The following is a 14,812-nucleotide window of genomic DNA, read 5'->3' as shown; positions in this document are numbered from 1 at the left end:
TGAGACTTTTTCGCGGTCTCGGCCAGAAGACGCTGACATCTCCAGGAAAGGTGCAGATGACGACGTTAGTCACTACATCTTACCGAACCCTTGAGTCTGACAGATAACAAACAAGACTTTTTTGTAGTCTCGGCCTGAAGACGCTGACATCTCTGGGAAAGGTGCAAATGACGACGTTAGTCACTGCATGCTACCGGACCCTTGAGTCTGACGGACAGCAAACAAGACTTTTTCGCAGTCTCGGCCGGAAGATGCTAACATCTCCGGGAAAGGTGCAGATGACGATGTTAGTCTCTGCGTGTCAACGGCCTCGCTTGCCTCTAGCTGACAATAGGTACGGATAACCATAAGCAATCTCCACATGTCATCGGACTTGCCGTCTTTGGATGACAAAGGTGCAGATGAGGACGTTAGTCTCTGCGTGTCAACGGGCTCGCTTGCCTCTAGCTGACAAAAGGTGCGGATAACCATAAGCAATCTCTGCATGTCATCGGACTAGCCATCTCTGGATGACAAAGGTGCAGATGACGATGTTAGTCTCTGCGTATCAACGGGCTCACTTGCCTATAACTGACAAAAGGTGCGGATAACCGTAAGGCATCTCTGCATGTGATCAGACTCGCCGTCTATGGATAACAAAGGTGCAAATTACGTTGTTAGTCTCTGCGTATCAACGGGCTCACTTGCCTATAGCTGACGAAAGGTGCGGATAATCATAAGGCATCTCTGCATGTCATCGGATTCGCCGTCTCTGGATGACAAAGGTGCAGATGCCGACGTTAGTCTCTGCGTGTCAACGGGCTCGCTTGCCTCAAGCTAAAAATAGGTGCAGATAACCGTAAGGCATCTCCGCATGTGATCGGACTTGCCGTCTCTGGATGACAAAGGTGCAGATGATGACGTTAGTCTCTGCGTGTCAACGGACTCGCTTGCCTCTAGCTGACAAATGGTGCGGATAACCATAAGGTATCTCTGCATGACATCGGACTCGCCGTCTCCGGATGACAAAAGTGCAGATGACGATGTTAGTATCTATGTGTCAATGGGCTCGCTTTCCTCTAGCTGACAAAAGGTGCGGATAACCATAAGGTATCTCCACGTGTCATCGGACTCACCTTCTCTGGATAACAAAGGTGCAGATGACGACATTAGTCTTTGCGTGTCAACAGGCTTGCTTGCCTCTAACTGACAAAAAGGTGTGGATAACCATAAGGTATCTCCGCATGTCATCGGACTCGCCGTCTCTGGATGACAAAGGTGCAGATGTCGATGTTAGTCTCTGCGTGTCAACTGGCTCGCTTACCTCTAGCTGACAAAAGGTGCGGATAACCATAAGGTATCTTCGCATGTCATCAGACTCGCCATCTCTGGATGACAAAGGTGCAGATGACGACGTTAGTCTCTGCATGTCAATGGGCTCGCTTGCCTCTGGCTGACAAAAGGTGCAGATAACCATAAGGTATCTTTGCATGTCATCGGACTCGCCGTCTCTGGATGATAAAGGTGCAGATGACGACGTTAGTCTCTGTGTGTCAATGGGCTCGCTTGCCTCTAGCTGACAAAAGGTGCGGATAACCATAAAGTATCTCTGCATGTCATCAGACTCGCCGTCTCTGGATGACAAAGATGCAGACGACAACGTTAGTCTCTGCGTGTCAACAGCGTCGTTTGCCTCTAGCTGACAAAAGGTGTGGATAACCATAAGTAATCTTTGCATGTCATCGAACTCACCGTCTCTGGATGACAAAGGTGCCGATGACGACGTTAGTCTCTGCGTGTCAAAGGGCTCGCTTGCCTCTAGCTGACAAAAGGTGCAAATAACCATAAGGTATCTCTGCATGTCATCAGACTCACCGTCTCTGGATGACAAAGGTGCAGATGACAATGTTAGTCTCTGCATGTCAATGGGCTCGCTTGCCTCTGGCTGACAAAAGGTGCGGATAACCATAAGGTATCTCTGCATGTCATCGGACTCGCCGTCTCTGGATGATAAAGGTGCAGATGACGACGTTAGTCTCTGTGTGTCAACGGGCTCGCTTGCCTCTAGCTGACAAATGATGCGGATAACCATAAGGTATCTCTGCATGTCATCGGACTCGCCGTCTCTGGATGACAAAGATGCAGATGACAATGTTAGTCTCTGCGTGTCAACAACGTCGTTTGCCTCTAGCTGACAAAAGGTGTGGATAACCATAAGTAATCTCCCCATGTCATCGAACTCGCCGTCTCTGGATGACAAAGGTGCAGATGACGATGTTAGTCTCTGCGTGTCAACGGGCTCGCTTGCCTCTAGTTGACAAAAGGTGCGAAAAACCATAAGGTATCTCCATATGTCATCGGACTCGCCGTCTCTGGATGACAAAGGTGTGAGACTAAAGTAGTCTCGACGTTCTTTCACTAAAATGCGAACATTCTTTAGTAAAGAAACAAAAACCTCCAACTGATCAGGGCAAAATATAATTTTTGGAGAAAAACAATGTGTCTATTGGGGAAGAAGAGTATGCTGATGAAATTTTCTCATAACCACAAATGAGATTGGATGTTAGCATTTCATTTCAAATGACCATTTAGAGGAAACAACGGGTCCAACTGAAAATAGAAAAAAATCACTCAGAGTGTATAAACCTCGCACAGGCAAGTGTTTCATCCTAATTCGAACCATAGATATGTCATGACTTGATTTGCAAATCATTTCCTATCAAATCAAAGATTACATGCGTGATCATGGATCAATAGGACTTTTTCGGGAATGGTGTTTTTGGTGGGAAATTTGGATCCGAGTGTTTTGGCCTTTCCCTTTTCTGTTTTTGTTTAGTGCGGGGCTAGAAAGTCACTAGCGCACAGGATTTTGGTTGGCGATCAAAGGGAGAGGATCACTTCAAGTCGTGGTTTCCTTTCTTTTCTTGTTTGCTTATGACAATTCTGCATTGTTCAGATATTGTCTGGTCCAAAGACCTTTCTGTATATTACTTTTGTTTTCTTGCAATCTTTGATCGGGAATTTTTCTTTCTTTTTTGCTTTCTTCTAATATTTGATTGGGAATTTTCTTATTTTGCTTTCTTCCGATCTTTGATTGGGAACTTTCTTTTTCTTTTTTTTGTTTTCTTCCGAGGGCAAGGATGGACATTCTCATCCTGGGTCAAGGTTTATGGTGGTTTGAGGTTATGGCTCAAAAGGCTTGTATAACGGTTGGACATGATATATGTCAGGGTATTGGTTTGGCCAGTGGTTCAGGGATAAAGGAATGTCTCACATTATTTCCATGACACACATGCAAGAATGATGATTTGGAAATTTTATGCAAAACTGGTCATGCATGCACCCATGTGGACACTCAAGCATCAAGTTTTTATGGTCATGTGACACTAGGGCTCAGGATTCATTTTCCCTATTTAAGTCAACCCAATGTTTCCAAAACATGTTCTTTTATCAATTCATGCATTCATCCGAGTCCATTTTGGGCGTTCGGGAAAATTTTCATAGCATTCACCCTTCAGGTGCATACACATTTTTTCAAAAACTGGTGTTATGATCAGTGAATCTTTTTCAAAGAAAAGCTGAAAGTTATTTCTTTTCAAAAGCGTGTTGGCTGTTCAGCCAAAAGATATATTTTTTGTTCTTGTTTGTTTTTGTTTTTTTCTTTATTTTTTTTCAAAAGATTAAAAACAACTTGTAACCTGGACACAGTTGATGCCCGAGATCACATCTTTTTTTTTTAAAAAAAAAGGCGTGCGAACAAAAGTGCACAAGACCTACACATTTTTTGCATTTCAGGCATGCACGGGTTGTTTGTTAAGTTACTTTGCGAGCTTTTTTTAATTGTAATATAGGCTTAAAATTAAATTCAAAAGTGAATTATGAAGAAAGTTAATATTTATAATTAACTAATTGTTCAAAGTACATCATTCAAAAACATTTCTCAAAAATTGTAAACTACGAAAGGTAGTTTAATCAATGTCACTGTCATCCCAATCCTTTTGTCTTCTAATTACCAATTTATTTTCTTCCCTAATCTTTTTTATTTATTCTCTGATTAGAAAATAAAGCAAGAAACTATAGAAGAACAGAGCCTACATAATAATAATAATAATAATAATAATAACAATAATAATAATAATAATAATAATAATAACAATAACAATAATAATAATAATATAAATGTTTTTTAGTAGAGCTTTCTTGTCCAATCTCTTTTTCTTGGCTCTTTCTCTCTCTAGGAATTGCCGCTACCTCTTTCAAAATCAAAGAATTGAACAAATAATAAAAATAATTTTAACATTTATAATATAAATGTTTACCACAAACAAAAATCAGACAATTGCTGATCAATACACAGTGAGTGTAACAGAGCATGAAATTTTATTTAAAAAAATTCAAGTGAAAAAATGAAAGGAACACTAACGTCTTCAAATCTCGTAGTTGCCCTGACCTACTCATGGTAGAGAGAAGAGATCACAAAAGCGAATAACGATCGAAGAAATATGAGAATAACATGACTGCAATTTTAAAGAAGAAAATGAAACACGAATTAATAAGAATGAAGAAAGAAGAGATAAATCCATAAGGTTGAAACACGAATCAATTCTGAACATAAGGTTCAAATGACATGTTCATGTTCAATTGTTCCCTAATAAAGCAAATGCCTCTTTAAAGACATGATCTCATTCTAATTCTTCCCTGGTGAATCTCATAGCTAGAAGCAAAGGTTGTTTAGCACAATATAATGAATATCATCCCTTGCAAGTTTCAAAATCGTGTCCGCAATATAATGAATATCATCAAGAATGAAAAAATTATTATAGATGTAGATATACATCAACATCTTCATATTAAAAAATAGAATACTAAAATTAGTATTCAATATCAGGAAAAAAAATGGCTTCTAACACCTAGAATTCAGTCACTATTACTTAACTTGACACCCATAACATACTAAAATTTAAAATCATGCAGAGGTACTTGAGTACATTGATTCGCAAGGAATTTAGTAAATCCTGGCAGACCGATAACAGTTCCCTTGAATCACTGGCTGACTTATATATGTTAGGAATTTTATAATTCCTAATTAATTAATATGAGCTGCATATTATATTATAACATTTATATTAGTTATTTATATTTAAATGGGTTCAATATAAAGTATTTAAGTGAGCCCATTAGACGGTTAGAAAAATTGATATGGACCTAATGAGCGGAAACCAGTTTGACCCATTAGGGGATAATGAGAACCCTAATAGGTTTAAAACATAAAGCATGATTATGGTCCCCAATACGCCAAATCAATAAATAGTTTCTCCTGTCCCCATCTGAAGAGAAAACAAAGGTCCCATAAGGAAGAAGGTGATTTGGTTGAGGAAGGTCATTAAACCAATTGTTCGTAACCGCTGTAAGATTCCGCTGCGTGTTAATCAAGCTCTATGGATTCAGGTATTCCTTAAAACCTCTCGATAATCTGACGTAATGTGTTTTGGTGCTCATTTGGTATTTTATAAGGTTTATTGAAAATTTCCAACAAGTGGTATTAAAGTCACCATTACTGTTAGATTATTGGGATTTAAAGATAATTTTTATAAGTCAACAATGATCTTTAAAAATAATAATAATAATAATAATGATAATAATAATAATAATAATAATAATAATAATAATATATAAATCAAATAATAAATAATTATTAATATATTGATATACTGTAAATTAATCAAATAATAATTATAAGATTTGTAAATAATTAAATGTAATTAAAATTTTGTGAATGATTTCTTTATACCTATTTATTACACATGCACATTAAATTTTAATTGATGAATTAAATGAAGATTAAAATATTATATATTTTTATGAAAAAATGTATAAATATTTAACCCCTGAAACGATAGGAAATTTCGAGGAAAAAAAATCTCCCGTGTATACTATTTAGTTAATAATGAATGAATGAATTAATTATAATAAAGGACATGTTTTTTTTTTTTGGAAGGTCTTGTTTTTTCTTCTAAGAGAAAACTATATATCAGGTTAAATTTATCTACACAGCAGTTGGAGTACAACTAACTACAACAACATCATCTACATCACCAAATAAAACTAACTTGGGTAGTGCCTTTTTTCTTTCTCTCTATCGATTCTCGAAACAAACCCTACCCTTTTTTAGTCTTCGAATTTTTCATAATCGTAATGGGTTCCGAAGGATCCAGCGTTGTCGGTGAGCATTCATTCATACCTCCATTTCCCGATCATTTATTTCCCTTTCCAATTCATCATTTTTTTCAATCCTCAATTGCTTCGAAGTCTTCATTTTATTTTATTTTGTGATCTTGTGGTTTCCTAATTGAGGAGAATCTGTGTTTTTTCTGGCCATAATTATAATTGCGTTCCTCTTGTTTTGGTTGGGTTAAATTTAGAAACTGTTAATTTTTTGTTTGAATTGGGTGCCAGGGTTGGGTTTTTGAGCGTTGCAAGTGGGTTATGATTAGTTAGTTATAAAATGGTTGTTGATTTTGAAGCTATGCTTTCAATTGGTTTTTGATTTATTGTTGTGGTGGTAGGAGAGGGGGTGATTTCCCTTGTTTCATTTTTCTCTCCACAAAATAATTACCAAATGCAATAACTAATGAAGAAGTAAGTGAAAAAGGGTAAAAATAGGGTTTTTAATTTAAGATTTTGTAATTGATCAGATGGTTGGTTATCTTTTATTGTGTCTGCTATGTTTATATAATGCTTGCTGCACGTAGCAATTGAGTTGCTGCAGACAGTCCATGCAGTGTTTTAAATTGCAATTGGTTGGGATTGCAGTTGCAATTTTGTCGTGAATTGTGAATATGCAATCCTTGATATTGCAGCTGAGGCAGCCGCAATAGGGTGTGGAGACCACAATTTTTTCATTTTGCGGTCACAAATGTGGTTGTGGATTGCAACTTGATAAAATCTAATTTAATAGTAAAAGAAATTTGTTGCACTGTTTCTAATGCTCAAAATTTAGTTACTCCATCACAGCTTAAGTCCTAGTGCTGCCATCTGTTTACGTACTGTTTTTTTTTTTTTTGTGAAATTATAAATATAGTAATATTCTGGAACTATATTTCTTCAACTTACTGGACAAACCTAAATTATGTTGCTGTGGTACAATGATTATGCCATCTTGTTTTATTTGTTTCTTAATTAGTTAATTCTGTTATCTTCTTAGTCATACAGTGTTGTGGAGTTAACTTATGTTTTGTGTCATCTTCGATTTATCACAATGAACTTGTATGCACAGCTTGTCAGTGTCAGGTTTAATATTAATTGAGAATCAAGAAAGTATTAGTTATTTCCTATATTGTGTCATACCCTTTAAAAAGCAACTTATTTATTACACACTAGGTTTAGTTCTATGTAGTTCAATACAAAAGCTGTAGTGGTACTCCAATAATATTATGTTATTGGATGGAGGCTTTGTGGTGGTGAGCTTCCTAAGATCTCATTATTTTGGTAGATAGTGTTGAGGGGAAATTGACAAATCTGAGACCGTTAATGACTCCTGTCTGATAAATATATCTCTCATCACATATTTATCTTTAAAAATAGAGAATGTTGATACTGCACTGCACTAGACCTGCTATTAGGAAGGTGTGTACATGAGGAAAGGTGATAAAAGTTGCCCCGATTGCATATAACTTCAAACATTGTTAGCCAATTTCCATGATTGTATATACTACCTATTCTCAGTGTTTTGTTGTCTTCAGTTAACCTTTGCAACTGCTTACCGATTTCATACTTCAAAAAATTGCTCCTAGTTTATGAAATTTCCTCAAGAAAGAATAGTATCAAAGAAAATTTGGTATTTTCTTTTGATATGTTTTAAAGGCGAAGGATACATCTAAGGAGGAAGTTTATTTTATGCAGTTTGTAAATATATTATATATATGAGATTAATGTCCATACACTGTCATTGTAAAGGTGTTTTACACAAACAACCAATCACATTGTCTACAATTTGCCACATCACTTGATATTGTTTTAATTAATTAAAAATTGTGAATGTATCATGTTCTGTTTACTTAAACCACGCAGATCACACTTTCTGTGCTTTGCATCCTCTCTGCTTAATGCCACTGCCCCTCTGCTATTTCGATTCACAAAGCTTCCTTTGCCTTCCTGCTTTGCCTTCATTATATACCTTCCAAAGCAACACATTGGCGAACCTTGTGCACCTGAACATGTAATGTTTGTTTAAATGCCACAATACCATTCTGTTCCCATAAATTTCTCTAACCTTATTTAAAATACTTTCCATAAGCAATACCCCCAATAAACGTAGAAACTAGGAAACCCGGCACCCCAATGAACTTTTTCCAGACATCAATACTAGGTCGAAAAGCTCTTTACGGAAGGGGCAGAGGCAACTGCAGAACCTTGAGAGGCGTGAAAAGTAGAGATCCTGCTTTTACAACTTTTATTTAATTAAAACAATATTATGTGATGTGGCAAATTGTAGACATGTGATTGGTTGTCTTTGTAAAACATTTTTACAATAACCATACAGATTGAATTTTTATTTAATTAAAACAATATTATGTGATAGTTGCCACTATTACATCACACTTTCTGTGCTTTGCATCCTCTCTGCTTAATGCCGCTGCCCCTCTGCTATTTTGATTCACGAAGCTTCCTTTGCCTTCATTATATACCTTCCAAAACAACACAGATTGAATTTTATATATATATATATATATATATATATATATATATATATATAACTTGCATTAATCTCTCTCTCTCTCTCTCTCTCTTTATACATATATTTATGTATATTATGGATGAATAGTGACCTTTAGCATATTCTGTAATAATGATAAATGAACTTAAAGGATGATATGTACTGATGACTTAATGTTTGCAACTTAACCATTGCAATGTGGTTCATATTCCCATTTGTTTTACTTAGACTGTATCACTAATGTAAATTGTGAATAGCTTTCTATTGGTTTTTGGATTATGGCTTTTCAATGAGTTTATATTGCTGACATTCAAAGAGGTTGGACAGCTTTGCTACGCTACATTGTCTTCACAAATATTTTTGTTGTATCTTTTTTTTTTCTGTTTTGGAGAATATCTTTCCTCACTAGTTGTATTTTTCCTTTATTCTCTCATAAAATCTCTTTTTTAATTTTTTCTATAAAAATGTAAGTTATCAACGATTGCCTTCATCAGTCATATTGCAACTATTTCAATTAAACAGCTTTGAAGGATTTAATAGAACTTAGATTTGAAATTTACTCTTCTTAATTGGTCCCTGCAGTTCCTAGGAATTTCAGATTATTGCAAGAGCTTGAGAGAGGTGAGAAGGGAATTGGGGATGGAACTGTTAGCTATGGAATGGATGACGCTGACGACATATACATGCAATCTTGGACTGGGACTATCATTGGGCCCCCTGGTGTAAGCTGCTCTCTGCTTTTCTGAAATAATAATTTATTTTTCTTTTATTAGTTATTTTTGACACATTGGAATCTCCAGCTAACATCCCTATCAGCTTCTATGACAAAATAAATATTTTGAATTTCAGTGGGGACTTGTTTAATATATCTTTCAGTAATATGTTATAATTAATAATCAGTAAATTGGTATTTATGTTCTTTAGACATAGACATGTGAAACTCTGGCATATATGGATTGAAATGTTGGATGTTAAGTTATAACTAAAGGTTCCACTTGTATAAAAATAATACATTTTATTAGGTCAAATATTAGTAAAACCAAATGTATACTTATTTACGTTTAAGTCTATTAAAATGGTTTTAAAACATCTGAAATTTGTCATTCCTATTGTGGACATTCTGAACAATTTGATATTCTTATACTGTTTCAAATGAATTTCTTTTTGTTGGTTCATTTTGCTAAGATGATTTGTGAAGAAGGAATGAATAGTGTAGAAGGTAATACAAAAATGTTGTCATATCATAGTGTTAGAACTTAGAATAGAAATTTGTGTCCTTTGTTTTTGGTAGAGCTCATTGGAAAGGCCAACGATTTTTCACTTCTCTCTAGAAGTCAAGATCAATTCTATTCACCCAGAATTGATTTTCAAATAAAAATTATGGAATAATGGAAAAAATAGGACTACTGTGCAACATGGTTCTACTTCCTGCATATGGGTTTTCAAATTTCAATGCTATCCAAATGGGGACTAACTAAATCTGCATAATTTCTCTTAGGAATACAATAATCCTATCAACTAACACAATGGTCTCTTATCTGTTTGCCCACACTTGACCAGATAATTCTCTTATGATTTTCTATTAATACGGAATTGATTTTCAAAGCTTTAAATATTTGCCAATCATGATTCTTCTTCCCACAATTATTAGGCTTTCAATGAACCTTGTAAGAAAAAGCTTTGGTGGTGGTTGTTTCAAAGCAAGTGATCATAACATGGAAATGTTTTGGATGAAATAATAAAAATAATAGGTGAGATAATGACAGATATTAAATGAAAAATAAATTAGTATTTCTAAATAATTAAATCCCATTTTCTCTGTCCTCTTTGCTTATAGAAAGTTATAATGGATTTTTACTCCATTATATGGATTATTTTCCCTTTTATGTTCACTAGTTATTTTTTAATTCCACTAATAATGTGTCTCACTTTCTAGCTGCTAAGCAAAACTAAAACTAGTATAGTAGTATCTACCAAATAATATATTGACATGGCTTGTTTCTCCTGCCCATCATGTTATTTTTACCAGACTGTTCATGAAGGGCGTATCCACCAGTTGAAATTGTTTTGTGGCAAGGATTATCCAGACAATCCTCCATCTGTTAGATTTCAAACAAGGATTAACATGACATGTGTCAATCAAGAAACTGGAGCGGTAAGAGACAATTCTTGCATAGGCTTTATTACTGTGGTGTTTGGAATTGAACTCATTAATTACTAAATTACCAGGTTGAGCCACATTTGTTTCCTATGCTTGCTAATTGGAAACGTGAGCATACAATGGAAGACGTTTTGATTCAATTGAAGAGAGAAATGATGTCTCCTCAAAATAGGAAGCTAACTCAGCCTCCTGAAGGTGTGTCTATCTTATTTTTATAGTTGCTATTTGTTTATATATACATTTTATCAATTTCTATATGGTTAAAATGTCTTTCATAATTGCTAGTAGTTTCTATAATCTGTGTGGTTTACTTGTCAATTGTGATATCATGATATCTGTATTGTCTAAAGCTGAGGCAAAGATGGTCTTATGTTTTTGATATATGGATTCTTATATATGAGATTACTGTCTTTTGGTTAAGTGATTGAAAGTTAATTGTTAGAGATTATTGACGCAGTATTAACTTTGTTGAGCATGTAACAATGCTCTGGAAGTTAGTCATTGTAAAATGTGAAGATGGCACTATTCAAAGTTTAAAATTGTTAGAATGGTTATAACATGAGATTTACAGCTGGCTTGTTCTTTCTCTAAGTAGTCTTAGGAAGTGCTTTTGTTTGTTGTCTTTGTTAAGACCTTGAAAATGAGATAGTGTGTTCTATTTGTAACGATAACACCAACATATTTGAAGTTTCTTTTCTTGAATCTGTAATGTCTGATGAGTACATCTTAATTTCAGAAAAACATTTATGTACTTGGTACATAAACTATGACTCCTGTAAATTTAGTTCTTGAAATCAGAGATTTTATTGATGGGGGAACTGGGGAAGAATATAGTTCCTTCTCCGCTGTTTTATACACATTTAATAATTAAGAATTGCATTTTGTTTTTGTGGCATTAAGTAATCAGATAAAATGGAGAAGAATTTAAATATTTTCTTCAGCAATAGTAGTAAAATTGATTAGAACTTGAAACTCAGGATCAAATTTAGTAATTTCAAAGTTAAGGGGCTAAGTTGAAAAGCTTATAAAAAAGGGGGCTTAGTTGAAAAGAATTTCAATATATGGGGGCTAAATTGTTTTAATTCCATTTATTTTGTCACCCCTCCGTTGAAGCTGGAAATAGAGTAACCTCCATACTCCCTGAATTATTTTTTTCACCATTTTTTTATTTTTTTCAGTCGTATCTCCATTTTTTATTTTTTAATCTTTTTACCTGTTCTTACTAATTAGTAAGCAATTGTGATTAGATGTCAGCACTAGCTTATATATCCATATTTTTTTCTTCTGTTCTTTCTAGTTTTTATGCAATTGTGATTAGATGTCAGCGCTAGCTTACCTCTGTAGATTGGTTGTTAAGAAGATTTATATTTGTGATGAATCTTTAATTGTTTGAGCATACTAAATGATTATTTTATATGACATAGGCAATGAAGAAGCCAGGGTTGATCAAAAGGGCCTGGTGGTGAGATGTTGTATTGTGTAATTCCATGGAGAATCCAAGCATAATAATAATAATAATAATAATAATAATAATAATGTAAATAACTATATTCAATAGATGATCCAAGTTCACGGACTTATGCATAATGCATTTATAATGTAATTATGGACCACTTCCGTATGTTACCTGGAGCAATCCAAGATATAGTAGTTACTATATGTCTTATGAAATTTTTATTGTACTGAAGCTGTTTTTACAGCGGACTCTAATTTCGAATTTTAAGATCCTTTTTAACTGTGCTTTTGTGTGAACCCATGTCATGTGTATACTTCTGTCTGGAAGACTTATCATCAAATTGTTAACCTTTGCTACCAAATTTCAATGGAGAGCTGAATATTTAGTTAAATTTTTTTTCACATGTCTTGGTTTTGTTAGGTTCCTGGTAGTAGGTGTTATCACTTATGCAAAATGTTACCCAGGAAAAAAAACTTATTTAACCCAATAAATAATGATTGATTTCGAACCTACACTCTTTCTATGGTAATTAACATCGTCCATTCTTGGCAATTTCTATTTTCTCCATTTCATTCCGAGGGACGACTTGCATGCGATGTGTTTTGACCTCTTGAGATCAGGAGATAGTCAATAGTTTCAGAAGAAAAAGATGAGTTAAAATTTAATGCTATTTAATAAGGTTTCTATATGATAGGCGAAAGTTTTAAAATGATTTGAAAATATAGAATCGAATGATAATACAAATAAAATTTACTGTTTGGCATATGTATAACAAATGGATACTTCTTATTCCACGTTAATAAGGTAAGCAAATTCATCGAAAAGATGCGAATCTAGGAATCAAGAATATCTTAAAATCTAAACATCGTGCTTAAGATATTTTCTAAGACAAATTCTTCCCAATGGCCGGCATTTATTTGAAACCATAAATCTTAGTAGGTCTTATTAATGCATATTTGACTAGGCACAAATAGAACATTCATTTGCTACAAGAGATAGGGTTAAACAATATGACTATTCCATAATTTAGTAACATTAATATTTTGTTAACTTTTAAATTTTTAAAAATAAAACATAAAGCACTAGAATAAAACTTTTAATACTTAATATACCAAAACGAAACAACTTTGAAGCACAATGAACCAAAAATGACATTAAGTCAAATAACAAAAGAAATCTTACAAGCGATTCACATGATTGTTGGAGTCATAAGTAAGATGGAACCAAGTAGTAAACATGTATAAATTGTCACTAATAGCATCTAGAAGATCTATAATTTCACCTATAGGAACTTTTACTTGAAGCACCTTTTCAGGCTTGATTTGCTTTGTATTTCAGTCCTTTATTATGTTATAAAATGTTATTAGGAAAAATTCCCAAGGAAGAAAAAGAATAAGGTGGTCTATTGGTAGTGTTTTGATCTCAAATTCACAAACATCGTTAGGGTCCCCATATCCAAGATATTGTTCTCTTAGGTACTCGATGACCATTACGATCTTGTCCTTGTAAAAAGTGTCTCGGTGATTTGAGAGGAAATGTTGTTTATAAATTACTCGTGGCCTCGACTTCTAAGTCATGTGGGACTTTGTGACTATAGGAACAAGTCCCCTAGTCGAGGCTAGGGGCAAGACTGGCCTAGGCCATCCTTCTAGTGCTAATGTTCCAACCTTAAATCCCCAGGCACTGTTAGGATTTTCGTATCTGGGGCATTGTCCACTTAGGTACTAGATGATCGTCACAATGTTGTCTTGGTAAAAGACGCATCAGTGGGTTGAGATTAGAGGGTGTTTAGAAATGACTTGTGCCACTCTTACCCCTAGCATTGACTCTTAAGCGATGCGAGACTTTGCGACTACCTGAACAATGTCCCCAGTCGAGGCTAGGGCAAGAGTGGCCTAAGCCTTCCTTCTAGCGTCAATGTTTCGACCTCAAATCCACAGACATTGTTAAGCTCCCCATATTCTAGGTATGGCCCACTTAGATACTAGATAACCACCACGATTTTGTCCCTGTAAAATGCACCTCGATGGGTTGAGGAGGGGGTGTTTATAAATGACTTGTGCCACTCTTGTCCCTAGCCTCGATTCCTAAGCGACGTGGGACTTTGCGGCTACCGAAACATGTCCCCCAGTTGAGTCTAGAGGCAATAGTGACTTAGGCTCTCCTTCTAACCCCAATGTTTCGACCTCAAATCCACAGGCATCATTAGGGTCACCATATCTGAGGTATTATCCGTTTAGGTACTTAATAACCATCACGATTTTTTCCTTGTAAAAGATGTCTCAATGGGTTGAGAGGACATGATGTCTATAAATAACCCCTGCCACTCTCGCTTAGGTACTCTTATTTATAAACACATTTTCCTCTTAACCCACCAAGACACCTTTTACAAGGACAAAATCATGATGATCATCGAGTACCTAAGCGAATAATACCTCAGATACAGGGATCCTAACAATGCTTGTGGATTTGAGGTCAGAACAGGTAGGTTAGAACTTAC

At 35.1% G+C, this 14,812-nt stretch overlaps 1 protein-coding gene across 1 annotated transcript; it reads left to right on the top strand.

The window, feature by feature from the left end:
• Nucleotides 1-5,985: 5,985 nt before the first annotated feature.
• On the top strand, nt 5,986-12,566 carry LOC100801453 (ubiquitin-conjugating enzyme E2 variant 1A). Its single transcript, XM_003533911.5, has 5 exons — nt 5,986-6,202; nt 9,278-9,417; nt 10,725-10,850; nt 10,925-11,051; nt 12,281-12,566. Exons 1-5 carry the CDS (start codon nt 6,175-6,177, stop codon nt 12,337-12,339), a joined length of 480 nt encoding a protein of 159 aa, XP_003533959.1. The 5' UTR covers nt 5,986-6,174; the 3' UTR covers nt 12,340-12,566.
• The last annotated feature ends 2,246 nt before the right edge of the window (nt 12,567-14,812 follow it).

Source organism: Glycine max, chromosome 9 (assembly GCF_000004515.6).
Source record: "Glycine max cultivar Williams 82 chromosome 9, Glycine_max_v4.0, whole genome shotgun sequence".
NCBI lineage: Eukaryota > Viridiplantae > Streptophyta > Magnoliopsida > Fabales > Fabaceae > Glycine > Glycine max.
Note: the sequence above shows the minus strand (reverse complement) of the source record. Positions and strands in the feature narration are given on the sequence as shown.

What these genes read in the sequence shown, in the direction of transcription:
- LOC100801453 (XM_003533911.5), top strand. Translation starts at nt 6,175, where the DNA reads ATGGGTTCCGAAGGATCCAGCGTTGTCG. An exon ending in TCAATCAAGAAACTGGAGCG is followed by an intron (nt 10,851 to 10,924) that starts GTAAGAGACAAT and finishes CTAAATTACCAG; the next exon opens with GTTGAGCCACATTTGTTTCC. An exon ending in GCTAACTCAGCCTCCTGAAG is followed by an intron (nt 11,052 to 12,280) that starts GTGTGTCTATCT and finishes TATATGACATAG; the next exon opens with GCAATGAAGAAGCCAGGGTT.